General features: G+C 37.5%; 1 protein-coding gene across 1 annotated transcript; it reads left to right on the top strand.

The window, feature by feature from the left end:
* The first annotated feature begins 250 nt into the window (after positions 1-250).
* LOC136257730 (tripartite motif-containing protein 2-like) lies at positions 251-13,943 on the top strand. The gene is made up of 2 exons (XM_066051020.1): positions 251-382; positions 11,971-13,943. Exon 2 carries the CDS (start codon positions 11,986-11,988, stop codon positions 13,723-13,725), a length of 1,740 nt encoding a protein of 579 aa, XP_065907092.1. The 5' UTR covers positions 251-382; positions 11,971-11,985; the 3' UTR covers positions 13,726-13,943.
* The last annotated feature ends 280 nt before the right edge of the window (positions 13,944-14,223 follow it).

The following is a 14,223-nucleotide window of genomic DNA, read 5'->3' as shown; positions in this document are numbered from 1 at the left end:
ACTGTTCCATTACCCTGGAACAAGCTGTAACTCAGTTGTGTGACTTGACATTGTGCGTGTGTGTGTGTGTGTGTGTGTGTGTGTGTGTGTGTGTGTGTGTGTGTGTGTGTGTGTGTGTGTGTGTGTGTTGCAAGACTTCAGTGCAAGAATCTTACAAGAAAAGAGACATCTTTCCGTACAATATCTTGCTTGCATATCATTAGTCTAATCTGTTAATCCGCTACTGAATTAGAAAATTACTTAGCGTGCGGCGCTTTGTGGTTTACAGATTTTGCGTATTATTATCAAACGCATACACAAGGCTGGACACCAAGGCTGGACACAGGACCTGTTGTGATTTTCGAAGCAGTACCATCACGGTGCTTCAGCCAAGTTCCGGCAGGTAGGTATATCGTAGTGTGTTACGTATGCATAGTCAGGCTCCGGTGCCCACAGGCCGTTAAATTCCAGCTTGCTTTAGTCAACATTCCATCTGTTTGTCCTGTCTTGTCGAATATTGTCATAAATACTTATCGCACTGATGCCAAACTCTTTGTTGGGGGTGAGACCATTCTATCACGTGAAGGTACTACACAGGGAGATCCTTTGGCCATGGCTATGTATGCCTTGGCCTTAGTTCCAATGATTAACCGTTTGCATGGCCATATTAAGCAGGTGTGGTATGCGGATGATGCTGCAGCAGCAGGTCTTCTTACTAATTTGAGATCCTGGTGGAATATGTTATGTGATATTGGACCCCAATATGGCTATTTTGTTAACTCAGCTAAAACATTTCTGATTGTTAAGGAGGAGCATGTTGTGCAGGCACATTCAATTTTTGCAGACACTGGCATTCAAATCACTACTGAGGGAAAACGCTACCTTGGTTCTGCTTTGGGATCTCCTGCCTTTGTTGAATCATATGTGAATGGGAAGGTTAAAGAGTGGTCTGATGAACTGTCTAAGTTGTGTGAATTTGCTACTTCACAGCCACATGCTGCGTTTTCTGCTCTTACTCATGGATTGTTTGGAAGATGGATTTATCTCTCCAGAACTTTGCCCAATATTTCTGAGTCACTTTCCCCTTTGGAACAAAATATCCGTTTGCATTTCCTGCCCACCTTAACTGGTAAATGTGTATTTAGTGATCTTGAGAGACAATTACTGTCATTGCCTTCACGCTTGGGTGGTCTCGGCATTATTAACCCATGTGCGTCATCTTTTGCTCAGTTTGATTCTTCACAGAAAGTGACTGGCCCCCTGGTATCTCTCCTTATTGAACAGATAACTGAGTTCACTGTCACTGAACTTGATAAGCAATTTGTTTTGAAGCAGGAAATCTATCTTAAGAACCGTCGCAGCTGTGAAGAGTTGGCTTCTGCTCTTCATCCCTAGCTTTCTCTGGATCTGCAGCGTGCTAGGGAATTTGCTTGTTTGAAGGGAGCATCCAGCTGGTTGACTGCTTTACCGATTGATGAGCATGGGTTTGCTCTGCATAAGAGTGATTTCCGTGATGCTGTTTGCCTCCGTTATGGCTGGCCTCTACTCCATCTGCCTACTGAGTGTATCTGTGGGACTTCGTTTACAGTTGAACATGCTTTTACCTGTTCCCATGGTGGTTATCCAACATTACGCCATAACCAAGTTAGAGATATTACAGCCCAGTTAATGTCAGAAGTTTGTCCAAATGTAGCCACTGAGCCTACTTTGCAGCCTGTCTCTAGTGAACGATTTTTTCATCGCTCTGCAAATACTGAATGTGGTGCTCGTTTGGATGTGAGAGCTCAGGGATTCTGGGGTGTTCGTCATCAGCAAGCTTATTTTGATGTTCGTGTTTTTAATCCATTGGCCAACACAAATCGCTGCAATTCTCTTGCCAGTTGTTTTCGGTCTCATGATCGAGAAAAGCGTAGGACTTACGAACAACGTGTGCGTGAAATTGAAAGGGCATCATTCACACCTCTTGTGTTCTCAGCTTTGGGAGGAATGAGCAAGCCTGCAGAAACCACCTACAAAAGATTAGCCTCACTCCTTGCTACAAAGAAGAATCAACAATATAATGTTATGATCACCTTTATTCGCTGCAGATTATCTTTTTCCCTACTACGTTCAGCTATCATTTGTCTTCGTGGAAGTCGTTCTGCTGCTGGTCGGCCTCATAAAGATCTCACTGACTTCTCTCTTGCTGTGAGTGAGGGAAAGCTCCATATGCAATTTTGTGTGTGTGTTTGAATAATTAAAAAATTATTAATAGTAAAAAAAAAAAAAAAAAAAAAGTTAAATTTTTCGGGGTGGGCAAACCGGTGAATTCTCAGATTTTGTCAGGAGCGAGGGATCCATTACAGTTCAGCTATGTTCAGGCCGTAGGTGTATCGTAATATGTTACATAGTGATACATCAATAAGAGGACCGCTAGCTAGGGTTTGTCCAGTAGGTAAGAAGGTAACTACCTGAAATTTCGTAGGTCACTTCTAAAATTATTTCTGGAAGATGAATCGATATTGCCTGAAATTTTGCGCATTTGAAAGACGATCGAGCAGATGTAACGGGATTTTACGGTAATTTAAAATTACGGATCTTTGTAAATTTAAATTACTGAATTTTAGGGATATTTAATTTTGGAATTACTGAAATATGAATTGAAGGTTCTTTGAAAGATGAAATATGGGCACCAATATTTCAAATTTTGGCTCGTTATCTACCCCTCGATTAAGTCATAGACGTGTTATACTGTAGCTATAAGGAAGATGCGCATGTGGTCATAAAAATGTGGCTATGAAAGCAAAAGGGTATTCGCTTGCATGAAAAGAGGTTGTATCGATTTGAATGTGCAATTGTACAGTCAATAGGTTGACCTATATTAGATTATGGCCTGGGGACCCCATTACTGATGTATTGGATCGACACAAACTTGAGCTAGCTATGCGGGTGTGCGATGGCGTGCTACAAAACTTGTATCACCTGGCTTTAAGAGACAAATCTTACATAGATCAACTGAGATCAATGAATTTACATCTCTTTCTTACAGGCACAGACGTGTTGGCTTAATATTTCTTTTCAAGCTGTTTAATGATAATTGCTTCAATCTAGATCACTCCAACCATAGCCATGCTCCAACATGTCAAAAACTCTAAATACATTCTTTAGGCCAACATAATAGGATTTCTTGTTTCCTGTCACCTTGAGAGCAAACAGGTAGTGAGGGAAGGTGGTTATTATTAATAACTAAAATTTCATTATTTTTGGTGAGCCTTCAAAATTACAATACACTGCCCACCAGTGAATTAGTTTCAAGCAACAGGATAGATATTTCAAAGGATTGTAAGCTTTTCATAAGCACAACAAAGTACTTTCTTAGTAACAAAATAACACTTTTAGAGGAGTTTGAATGCCTCCCATGAAATAAATAATGGGTATTGTTGCTGTAGTAGGATAACTGAGTTTTATATATTAGAATTGCTGACTGCTCTATTAGAGTATCTCAATCTTGAGCACAGAAACAATTCGTATTTCTAAATAATTTTAAATCTTAATTACAATAATAAATACCAATGTGGTAGACAAAGTAGCATGTGGGCAGGTGACGGGAAACAAGAAATTAACAAATGTTGGCCTAATACAAAGTTATTCAAAGACCACGCCCACAAAAATTAAAAATTATGGAAATGTATTTCTCCTATTGGGCAGGCCATAAAAAATAATTCAAATACATCCTCATCTTAAAGTAAATTGTCCTATATCGCTCAGAAACTGAAAGCACATCATATAGCCAACTATTTAATCAACTATGTAGTAGCCTGACTGGTTTTCCAATAGTCGCCTTTTGGCAACAAAGTACAGGTTACAGCAGAAGCTCCCAATATGCAATGTATTGTGGGATTCACCCGGAAGGGAAACAGTTTTGTTTGTAGTACTACTGAGGGACAAATTACATAAATATCAGTCGGTAATACGTTCTGCTGTAATGTTTCATTGTACTGGCACTAAATCCGCTGGGAAAAGTGGGATAGTACATTGCCAAAATTGCATTTTGATACGAGTGCATAACTAATGGTGATTTACGTCTCTTCACTAGTCTTAATAGTCAGTTCAATGGCTACAACCAGTGCTACAAATGAAGTCTGTTTGCTGGGTAAGTAACCATGCTTAATTAAGTTGGAATTCTTACAACTTAACCGTGTACAAACTTGTGGCTTGTGGTATATTCACTAATGACACTTGCACAGCTGGCATAAAATGGTACAACCAAAAATAAAGATACAAATTCAGTCACCACACTTACACACCCGCAGTTGCTCATAGAGTGATATGCAAGATCTTTATCCATTACTGATGTAATGTTGTCACCAACAAACTGTGATGGAAGGGGAAGAGCACACCAAATTGAAACGTAGTGCATGACAGACGTAAGGCAAAGTAATATTCCTCTGCATCTGAGATGAAGCAATGTGCTAGTATGCAACTAAGTTAAAACACCGAAGGAAAAGGAGAACAGTCACCAGATACACAACGCAAATTACAACAATAGTAGAAACCAAAAGCAGTGCACACACTGTCACACAGCCCAAGACTCTCAGTGTTGACAAAATGTAACCTTGGTCCCACAAAAGTAAAATGAGAACAACACTGAAATTTACTCAACCTGTAAGAAGTAAATTGGTCGCAACTTTTGAACTACTATCCCACTAAACAGTTCAATAGCTCAGCCACTAATCTGAAGTATCCAGTCATGGAAAAGTTGAAGTGCTTACAGGAATATCAAAATACATACCCCTGCTTACTATGAAACAAACATTACTGAAGCCCAATCAGTTGCAGACAGAAGAGAACACAACACACACATTTTCTCTCCAAAGTGCAAGGAACATACTACAACATTACAGAGTACTTACACATACATTCTGTGCGTACATTTATTTCATTGATTATTTGTTTAGCTGCGACATCGAAGTGTCATCAGTTTGAAAAACTTAAATACTGGTGGTTGGGTGGTACCAAAACAATTCACCTTGATCAAGCCTCATACTGAGAAACTGGTAGTCAGCAGTTGGTTTCTTATGTTTTTATTAACAGTGCCTGGTTCGATATAATAAGAGTCTCAAGCTATGTTCAATCCTCTGAAATACAGTACATACCACTGCTCTCCTAACATTGTCAGTGAAGACAAACATGAAGACAAACATTGTCAGTAAGACAAACTATAAACTCGCTGCTTTGCACCGCCTCTGACATCAAAATGAACTTCAAAAGTAACAAAATTTTATTGCCATATAAATGTATCAACCTTGGCACTGCTGCCTTGATTCTTGACAACTGATGATTGGCAGCTGGGATATGTCCAAAGATGGTGACCATTCATCACCATTAATACCAGAAGTATCCTTTAATTCTAAAATCTTCCTGCTCCATTCTCACTGTAACCATCATCACTTTTGCTGGGTCAGTTTCATCGTCTGTTTCCAATAGCCTCTAGCGGTATAGCGACAGCCTAGGTGACAGCATTTTTGGCAAAGTAATTAGTCCTATGTTACTACCAATCCTTTTAACTTCTACATCCACCAACTACTGATAAATCAATCGGCTACTTGAACGCTTCTGCCTCCATACAAAAAACCCCAGAAAATTGCCGTAATTGTACATTTGGTATGCGGAAATATAAATTTTTAGTTTTGTTTCTGAGCCAAGTTTTTTGATATGTCACCCTTTCTCACAGCACACAGACCAGAGGTCACACATACAAATTACTTAAGCCCCTGCCCACTTTTATGACCTTAGATTATGTTAATGTAATAATTATATTAATAATTTTTGTTTATTGCATCCAATTTATGTGTGTAATTGAATGGGTGTACATAGTCTCGCTGTACAGATTTTTTTCCTTAACCCATGCATGGCCAAATCATGTCATAATCAAAATCTGCCGCATGCACAAAGTACCACAGCAGCTACTTTTGTAGGGATAAAAAGCATTTGTCAAGATTCCAAGTGGCCAAGTTCAAGATTCCATATCTCAAAGTGATTTGTGTTGGAAGCCATGGCATTGGACCCTCCCCCATGCAATATAATTATAGCTGGCTAAGGCCACTCCAAATAAATTCTCTGTTTCCCATCCAGCGCCTGCATCTGGTTACTGTCAGCTCTAAATATTCCATTATTCCATTATTTTCTGGTTATTCTTGCATACCTTACAGGCTCAGTAAAAACGACCTTTGTAGTGTCAGCTCACATGTCAGTGTGCTATCATGTTTGTGATATTTTTGCAAATCAAAAAGGAAGGCACAAGTAACAAGCTTAAGCCCTTTATAGCTGTGTCAGGCAAATAATGGCTTGAAAAGCTGCCAATCTAAAAATGGAATAATGCATGCCACCAGCCCGCATGCAAATATGTCCAGGACAGAACACAGAGAATTTAATTGGAATGGCCTAAAGGGCCTTTGAATTGGAGTATCCACCACCAATAACTAGCTGTACCTTTTCGTGAGTTCTTCTGGTTTTGTCAATGAACCATCTAGTGGGTTAATGAAACCACTATTGGTGACTTCTGTTTATAAATCCAGAAGTACTATTATCCATTATCACACTACAGTACAGGCCACAATTGCTATAGGCTATGCCCATTTTTTACAATATACTGGTCCAATTCTGATCTGCGGTCAACTACACTGACAAGCACAGTGGCACTCAAGACATCTGTATGACACGTCCATAGTCGGTTAAGTTCTTGCTTGCAAAATTCTGTAACATTATAATGTTGGAGGGTTCACAGTACAAATATGATAATCCAATAAGTAGCTATTGCATAGCAGTGCACAAGATAGCTACTGTATGAATGTGGCAATATTGAAAACCAACCTGCACATTTTCAATATTTCATTGTTCAGACAAATAATGATTAAATGCTCTAATAATGGGGAAACATGTGTGGCAGCAAAACTACCTGCAGACACTGAAGAAAAACAGAAATCAACAAAATAAGGAATTATCCATGGTTTTTGCAAAAAAATTAGTCTCATGGCACTTGACCCCAAAACAAGTCTGGAGAAACAGTACTAAAGTTTGATTTCTGGAATGTTTATTGGATGATGTTTGTGTGTTATGTAGCTAATGTGCTACGTTTATGTCATGATGACATTGATTTAACCAGATCCACTTACAGTAGCAACAACCTGATGGCGTTATAGTTTATTTGTACAACATTGAAACGAACCCAACAGAAATGATGGGTTTGTATGCCTTTTTTCGCCATGATTTTTTAAGGTGGCTCAGTACAGTTTTCATAAGGCTTCAACTTACGGTGTTATGTAAGTTAATCACATTAGTATAGTGAGGTTTAACTATAATAATCTTTATTGTGGTTGACCACCAGTCCCTGTCATTGCAAACGAATATAATTATGTTAAGTATGTAAAAGCCCTGTTACAATAATAAATTTCTTGTCCGTTTTAAATGGTACTATTGTTGAATTTTGTGTGGGAAGGGCAGTAATAATTGTGCGAAGGCTGATTTTATACTTGCCTACACCTGGTAATGGGAAAAATAAAATTTAAATAAGCCTGTGTGTGAGATAAATAGATAACTGAGGTACGAAAAATCAAGGAGGTGAAAACACCATACTCCACCTTTCAGATTCTTTAAGCATACTCCCACTTTATTAGCTATGGAGACAACTAAAAGCCCTCCCCCCCCCCCCCCTCCACAGGTTGTAAAAGTAGTTTCACAGACGATGCACAAATTTTAGTAGGAAGCTGTGCAAGTAAGATCATACAAATTGTTGTAATGAAAGGTAGAAAAGCCTTGGGTAAAAAATATTTTGGTTACAAGTTGTACAGTAAATCAACACTTATGTGGTAGTAGAAAAATAAATGGGATACAAAGCAGGACAACGGATACTCAATGATGAATCCATTGTAGTTGCTGCGGTAGGCAAAAAGGAAGTCCTGGGCCAAAGGAACATCAAACAATGAGGAAATAAAATGCATATATAGGATTAACCATACTCTTGGCTAAAAGCATCAGTCAGTCAGTCAGTCGGTCAGTCAGTCAGATAGTCCAGAAATCCAGTTAAATTAGTTTTAAATTAAAACTCCATAGATTTTTTTGGAAGTGTTTGGGGTTGCTCTGAAGCATTTAAAAAGATATTTCTGTAGTGGTAGCTGCAGGAAATGTAGATGTCTGTACATACTCATCAGCTAGTAATCTTGTCATGTGCTACCTTACAGCGATTGGGTTATTAAGATGTTATAGTATGTTATGACTATGGCCAGTTTACACATCAGCTGTAATCCCTCTAGCCACAACACACAGTACACTTCACTTTCAACAGTAACAAGCTTGGTTGATTCATTCATGAAGTGTTGTGACACAAAATCTACAGCTAGGTTGACTGCTTCATCACTTGAGTCATCCATGTGATGATAGATGGTAATCATGTGATGATACTGATATGACGAGTGACAGACATCGTGTGACAATAATGATACAATAACATTTGGTACTGGCTGCTGAAAGGGGTCATGCTATTGTGCTGCAGACCAATCACCTATTGTCATTCCTGCTGTTTGCTATTGCTAATACACTTTGTTGTTGCTGCCACTAACCTCAAACACTTCCAAAAAGTTTCTATGGAATTTTAAAAAGTTAACAGAATTTCTGATTGACTGATTGATGCCTCCAGCCAAGTATAACATGACAATGGATAAGGCTACGGGCTTGATTTCTTCACTGTTCGATGTCGCTTCTTCCTGCGATGTGCCTTTTCATCAACTACAGTACGTACATACAATACAAACGCATGCTTCTTCTGCTGTATTGTATAGGCTTAGTACTGATGTTGTTTTAGTATGGAAAATTAATTTTAGATATTTAAATTCAGTTTTAATTTACTTATGCTGAATTAAAATTATTTTATCTTAAGTTATTATAGTACTTCGAATTTTAGTTTAATTAGTTTCTATAACTTTACAATATTTTAAGTTTACTAAAAGTAAGAATGCTAAACTACAAGTACGTATATTAGTAATACTAAAACAACACTATACTTAGTACTTCTGAAACTGATGCTGTATTGTTGTTTACTACTGCTTCTTATGTTATATTATGCTGTGTTAACTGTTGAGGATTATTGTTGTTGGTGCTGTTTAGTGCTTCTACTTGCTGTTGTTGCTTGCTTGCTCTGTTTCTAATTACTGCTGTTGTGCTGCTTGTTGGTTTGATCATTTTCTTTTAACTAAAACTACAGTACTGACCAGTTAGCAGGAGGAGGAAAGTAGTTTTGCAGTGCAAAGCCTTGGGAACTACATTACGTCAGCAAAACTTGTGTAATTATCATTGATTGTTGTATCATTGTTGTCAGGTGATTATTGTCATCTGTGGACAAAGACCTTCTATTTTAGATCTTGTGTTTACAGATGACTCTGATTCAATTGACTGCATACAACATTATCCTCCTTTGGGTTCAAGTGACCATGACTGTTTGGTCTTCCAATACAAATGTTATGAAATGTGCCCCAGTTCAGATGATGTTTCCTATAAATATGGTTATTGGAAGGGAAACTACGTGGCAATATGTAAAGAGGTTGATGCAATTGATTGGGACATTTTACTTCAACATTACTCCATTGAAACAAATTGGATTATTTTTAGAAACCTAGTTCTTTCTCTTGTTGAAAAGTATGTACCTAAGGCGACCAAGAAAGCTGAGACAAGCAAACCTCCATGGTGGTCTAGCCAACTTACCAAAGCCATCAAAGAAAAGAAGAATTTATATTCTCAGTACAAATTTACACGGTCACCACTGGATTATGCCAAATATGCCTCTAAAAGGAATAATGTAAAAGTTATAATTAGGACAGTTGAAATCAAGCATGATGAATCTTTAATCCAAAAGTTTAATCCAACCCAAAAGTCTTGTATGGATATGTGAGAAACAGAAGTAAAGTGAGGTCAAAGATTAGTCAGCTAGAAAAGAACGATGGAACTTTGACGGTTAACGATAAAGAAACTGTTGAGGTTTTAAATACATACGTACTTTAAGCCAGTGTTTACTGTGGAAGATACTTCTAATATGCTGGATTTTCCAACTAAAGTTAACTATGTGTTAGATAATATTGCTATAACGTTGTGCGTATATTGACGGTTTTCCAAAATTCGGTGTCACTGAACCCAAATAAGACTCCCAGTCCTGATAATTTGCATCCTTGGCTATTGAAGAACTGTGCAAAAAGTCTTACAAAACCACTTTTCCTCTAGTTTACTTATTCCTTGACTACTGGCACACTTCCTAATGAATGGAAAAAAGCAAACATTACTCCTATTTTTAAGGAAGGTTCCAAAGCTAGCGCGAACAATTATAGACCAATTAGTTTGACATCACAGATAGTAAAAATCCTGGAATCCTTAATATGTTCCAAGATAATGCATTATTTGACGGACAATGATATAGTAACTCAATGCCAACATGGCTTTGTGACTAAGAAGTCATGTTTTACTAATTTGTTGGAGACATATGAGAACTGGACCCGTGCAGTATGATGGTTATGGTATTGATGTCATTTACTTAGATTACAGAAAAGCTTTTGACTCAGTGCCTCACTGTAGGCTTGTTAGAAAACTAGCTGGTTATGGATTTGGTGGCAAACTTTTGACGTGGTTGACAGCTTTTCTCCGTAATGATTTACAAAGGGTAGTCATGAATGGGGAGAACTCAGAATGGTTTGAAGTAACAAGCGGTGTCCCACAAGGATCTGTACTTGGACACTTGTTTTTATCCTGTATATTAATGATATAGTGGAAGTTATACAGTGTGACCTGCTGATGATACTAAATTATTGAGACTATTCTCGATATTGCTAAGCTTCAACAAGATTTGGATAGCTTGCAGGACTGGTCTAGACCATTGCTCCTAAATTTGAATTTTGATAAATGCAAAGTTATGTACATTGGCAAAACGCCACACTCTATCATGTATCTGATACAACTGCATCTGGGATTTTTACAAGTTTACATGATGTATCTTATGAGAAAGATCTTGGTGTATGGACTACTAACAAGATGGAATCTAGCCTTCACTGTCAGAAAGCTGTCTCAAATTCTATTATAGAATTCTCGGTATTGTAAGGAGAACTTTTGCAAGTATGTCTAAGGATCTATTCATGTTTTTGTACAAAACGTATGTGAGGCCACATTTGGAATACTGTGGTGCCCTTACCTGCCTAAGGACATAGATTTGCTTGAAAAGGTGCAAATGAGAGCTACAAAGCTTGTCAAAGAAATTGGAAGATTTCCATACACACCTGATTGTAAAAGTTGGGACTATATTCATTGTATTGTCGACATCAACGAGGGGACCTTATAGAAACATAGAAGATTTTGAAAGGATATTACAACATTGAATGGTCACAATTATTTGTGTTGAACCAATTTCAGCCCACCAGAGGACACTTCATGAAGCTCTATAAAAAACAGTCAAGAACAACACTTCGCCATAATTTTTTCACTCATTAATTGTTGGAATTCACTGCCTGAATATATGTGGTGTCAACGTCAAACATTTCTTTATTCAAAGAACAACTAGACTTTTACTGGGAACACGAGTTAGGATATGGATATGAACAAAGGCCTAGTGCCTAAACTTATTTTTGTATAGTTTATCCTGTGTTTGTATATCCATAAACAATAATAATAATAATAATAACTGTCTACTGAAACTATGTACTGTACCATTGCTGCAAAAGTTCAAGATACTCTAATAGCTCAATGTTGTAGACAAATTTTGTACAAAAAAATTTCCACAAAAAAATTTTAACATACGTAGAGTTTTTTGCTCCAAATAAAACAACTTCTGTAATGCGATATAAGTTCCTCAAAATTATCAAGCTTTTTACATTTTGTATATATTCGGTCTTAATATTACGTGTTATGCAACTGGTTAGTAAGATGTATGAACACTTAACTGTTTAATACTATATAATGAGATTGTTTTATGCTTTACAGGTGTGAACAGCAAATATGGCTGCCAGGAGTATAAACATTTGTGAAGAACATGATAACTGGGAATGTGAACATTACTGCATGGACTGTAAGAAGGACATCTGCCTCAGTTGTACACTAATTGGGGAACACTCTAGACATGATCACTGTACAATTGAACAGGCAGTCACTCAGTGCAGGGATGTAATGAAGGGGACCAGTACGAAAATGGATGAGATGATCAAAAGTCTTGATGAAGGGTATGAGGCAATGAAGTCTAAAATGCAAGAACAAAGTAATTACATGAGAAAGAAGATTGATGAACATTTCAATGAACTAGAGCACTACTTGAAGGAACAAAAAGAGCAGGTGACACAGCAATTAAATGATGCAATTAGTCAGGCACTTGCAGCAACCCTAGCACAAGCAAAAAATGATGTGTTGAGTATGAAAGAGGTGAAAGATGCCCTGGAGAAGAAATCTGATCAAGACATTTCGTCTACCAACATTTGTACACATAAACAAGTAATTGACAACTGTTTACAGACACTAAAATCTAACTATGACAAAGTCAATGTTGAACCAGACAAAGTTAAGTCATTTCCTGCAAAGTCTATTGTTCCTCAATTTTATAGAATTCCTGTTGGTCACATTTCATCCAGCTCAGAATTGTTGATACCAGCTGAGATTTATATAAATGAAATATATACAGCTACTCTCCTTACAAGAAATGCTGATGGTCAGTATTGTTCTGCAGGAGGCAATCATGTGTGTATGCAGCTGGAAACTGGCACAGGGAAAATCACCAAATTAGAAGTGCAAGATAATTGTGATGGTAGTTATGTGGCTTCATTTACAGCTGAGCAGGTGGGAGCATCTAGGCTTGTGGTGTCCATAAATGGTTCACAGACTAAGGGCAGCCCCTATAGCATACTTGTATGTAGGAAATACCAAGCAGTTAAACTGCCTAACAAGATTGTAAGTATTAATGGTAGCATGGGTAAACCTTGGGGTGTTGCAGTTGGTAGATATGGAGTATGGACAGTAGCTGACAACTCAAACCATTGTTTTTATGTATTTTATGGTGAGGATCAATTAGTTAGGAAGGTTGGTAACCGTGGGAGTGATATTGGTGAATTCGTTAATCCTCGTGGTATTGTACTTGATAATGAAAATCACATATACGTAGTCGATAGTGGTAACCACAGGGTACAGAAGTTTGATATCAATGGTAACTACCTGCTGCAGTTTGGAGGACGTGGTAAAGATACTGGTCGACTAAACACTCCGTATGGTATTACAGCACGTGAAGGTAGGGTGTACATTGCTGATTATAGCAACCGTCGTATATCAGTGTTCCAGTCCGATGGTCAGTTTTGTGTCTCTTTTGGTTCTGGTCAGTTAGGTGGTCCCTATGATGTAGCAGTTAATGGTAAAAATCAGTTGCTGCTTGTTGCTGACAACAGTCATCACTGCATAGCTACTTTTACTCTTGATGGTCGGTATGTAAGCAAGTTTGCCACATATGGAACTAGTGAAGGTTACTCATATTATCCGTATAGTCTTGCCAGTGACTTGAATGGCTATATTGTTGTGAGTGATGGTAATCATCGTGTTTCTGTTTTTGATTATGCTGGTAAATTCATTCATTGCTTTGGATCCCGTGGAACTGCAAGTGGTCAGTTTAATGCTCCAGTTGGAATAGCACTTAGTCCCAATGGTACCATCTATGTTAGCGACCACAGCAACAGAAGAATTCATATTTATTCCAATTTCTAATTAAGATTTGTAATGTGATGAAGCATGCATGTAACCATGTAATATTTATGTACACAGGCTTGTGATTAGGTAGTTGTTATACAAGCAGCTATATAATATTATGTATTTCTAGTTAATTGTCACGAGTTTGTACAATGCATTTAACTTGTAATGAATGAAGTGTACCAAAACTATTGATTTTACTGTATGTACTGATATTCACAATGACTATTATATTAATGCTATAGATATTGTATAACATGTTATTTTTATGGGGGATGTATAGCAGCTGTGAGGTACCAGTATGTTGAGCTGGCATAATTAATTTTTTAAGTAAAACAGGTGCATGTCTGAAGCATAGCATAAACATAATACATAAATGCCAGCACAATAGGTAGAAAGTTAGTGCAATACACAGAATAATTATGTCATTCAGTTTTAATTTGCACCTGTTTAGCTTTCCAGTAATTCTTTTTTCTGACCTATAATATTTTGCTCAACAATCAGCATTTTAATCAT

The sequence above is a fragment of the Dysidea avara genome, chromosome 6 (assembly GCF_963678975.1).
Source record: "Dysidea avara chromosome 6, odDysAvar1.4, whole genome shotgun sequence".
Lineage (NCBI taxonomy): Eukaryota > Metazoa > Porifera > Demospongiae > Dictyoceratida > Dysideidae > Dysidea > Dysidea avara.
Note: the sequence above shows the minus strand (reverse complement) of the source record. Positions and strands in the feature narration are given on the sequence as shown.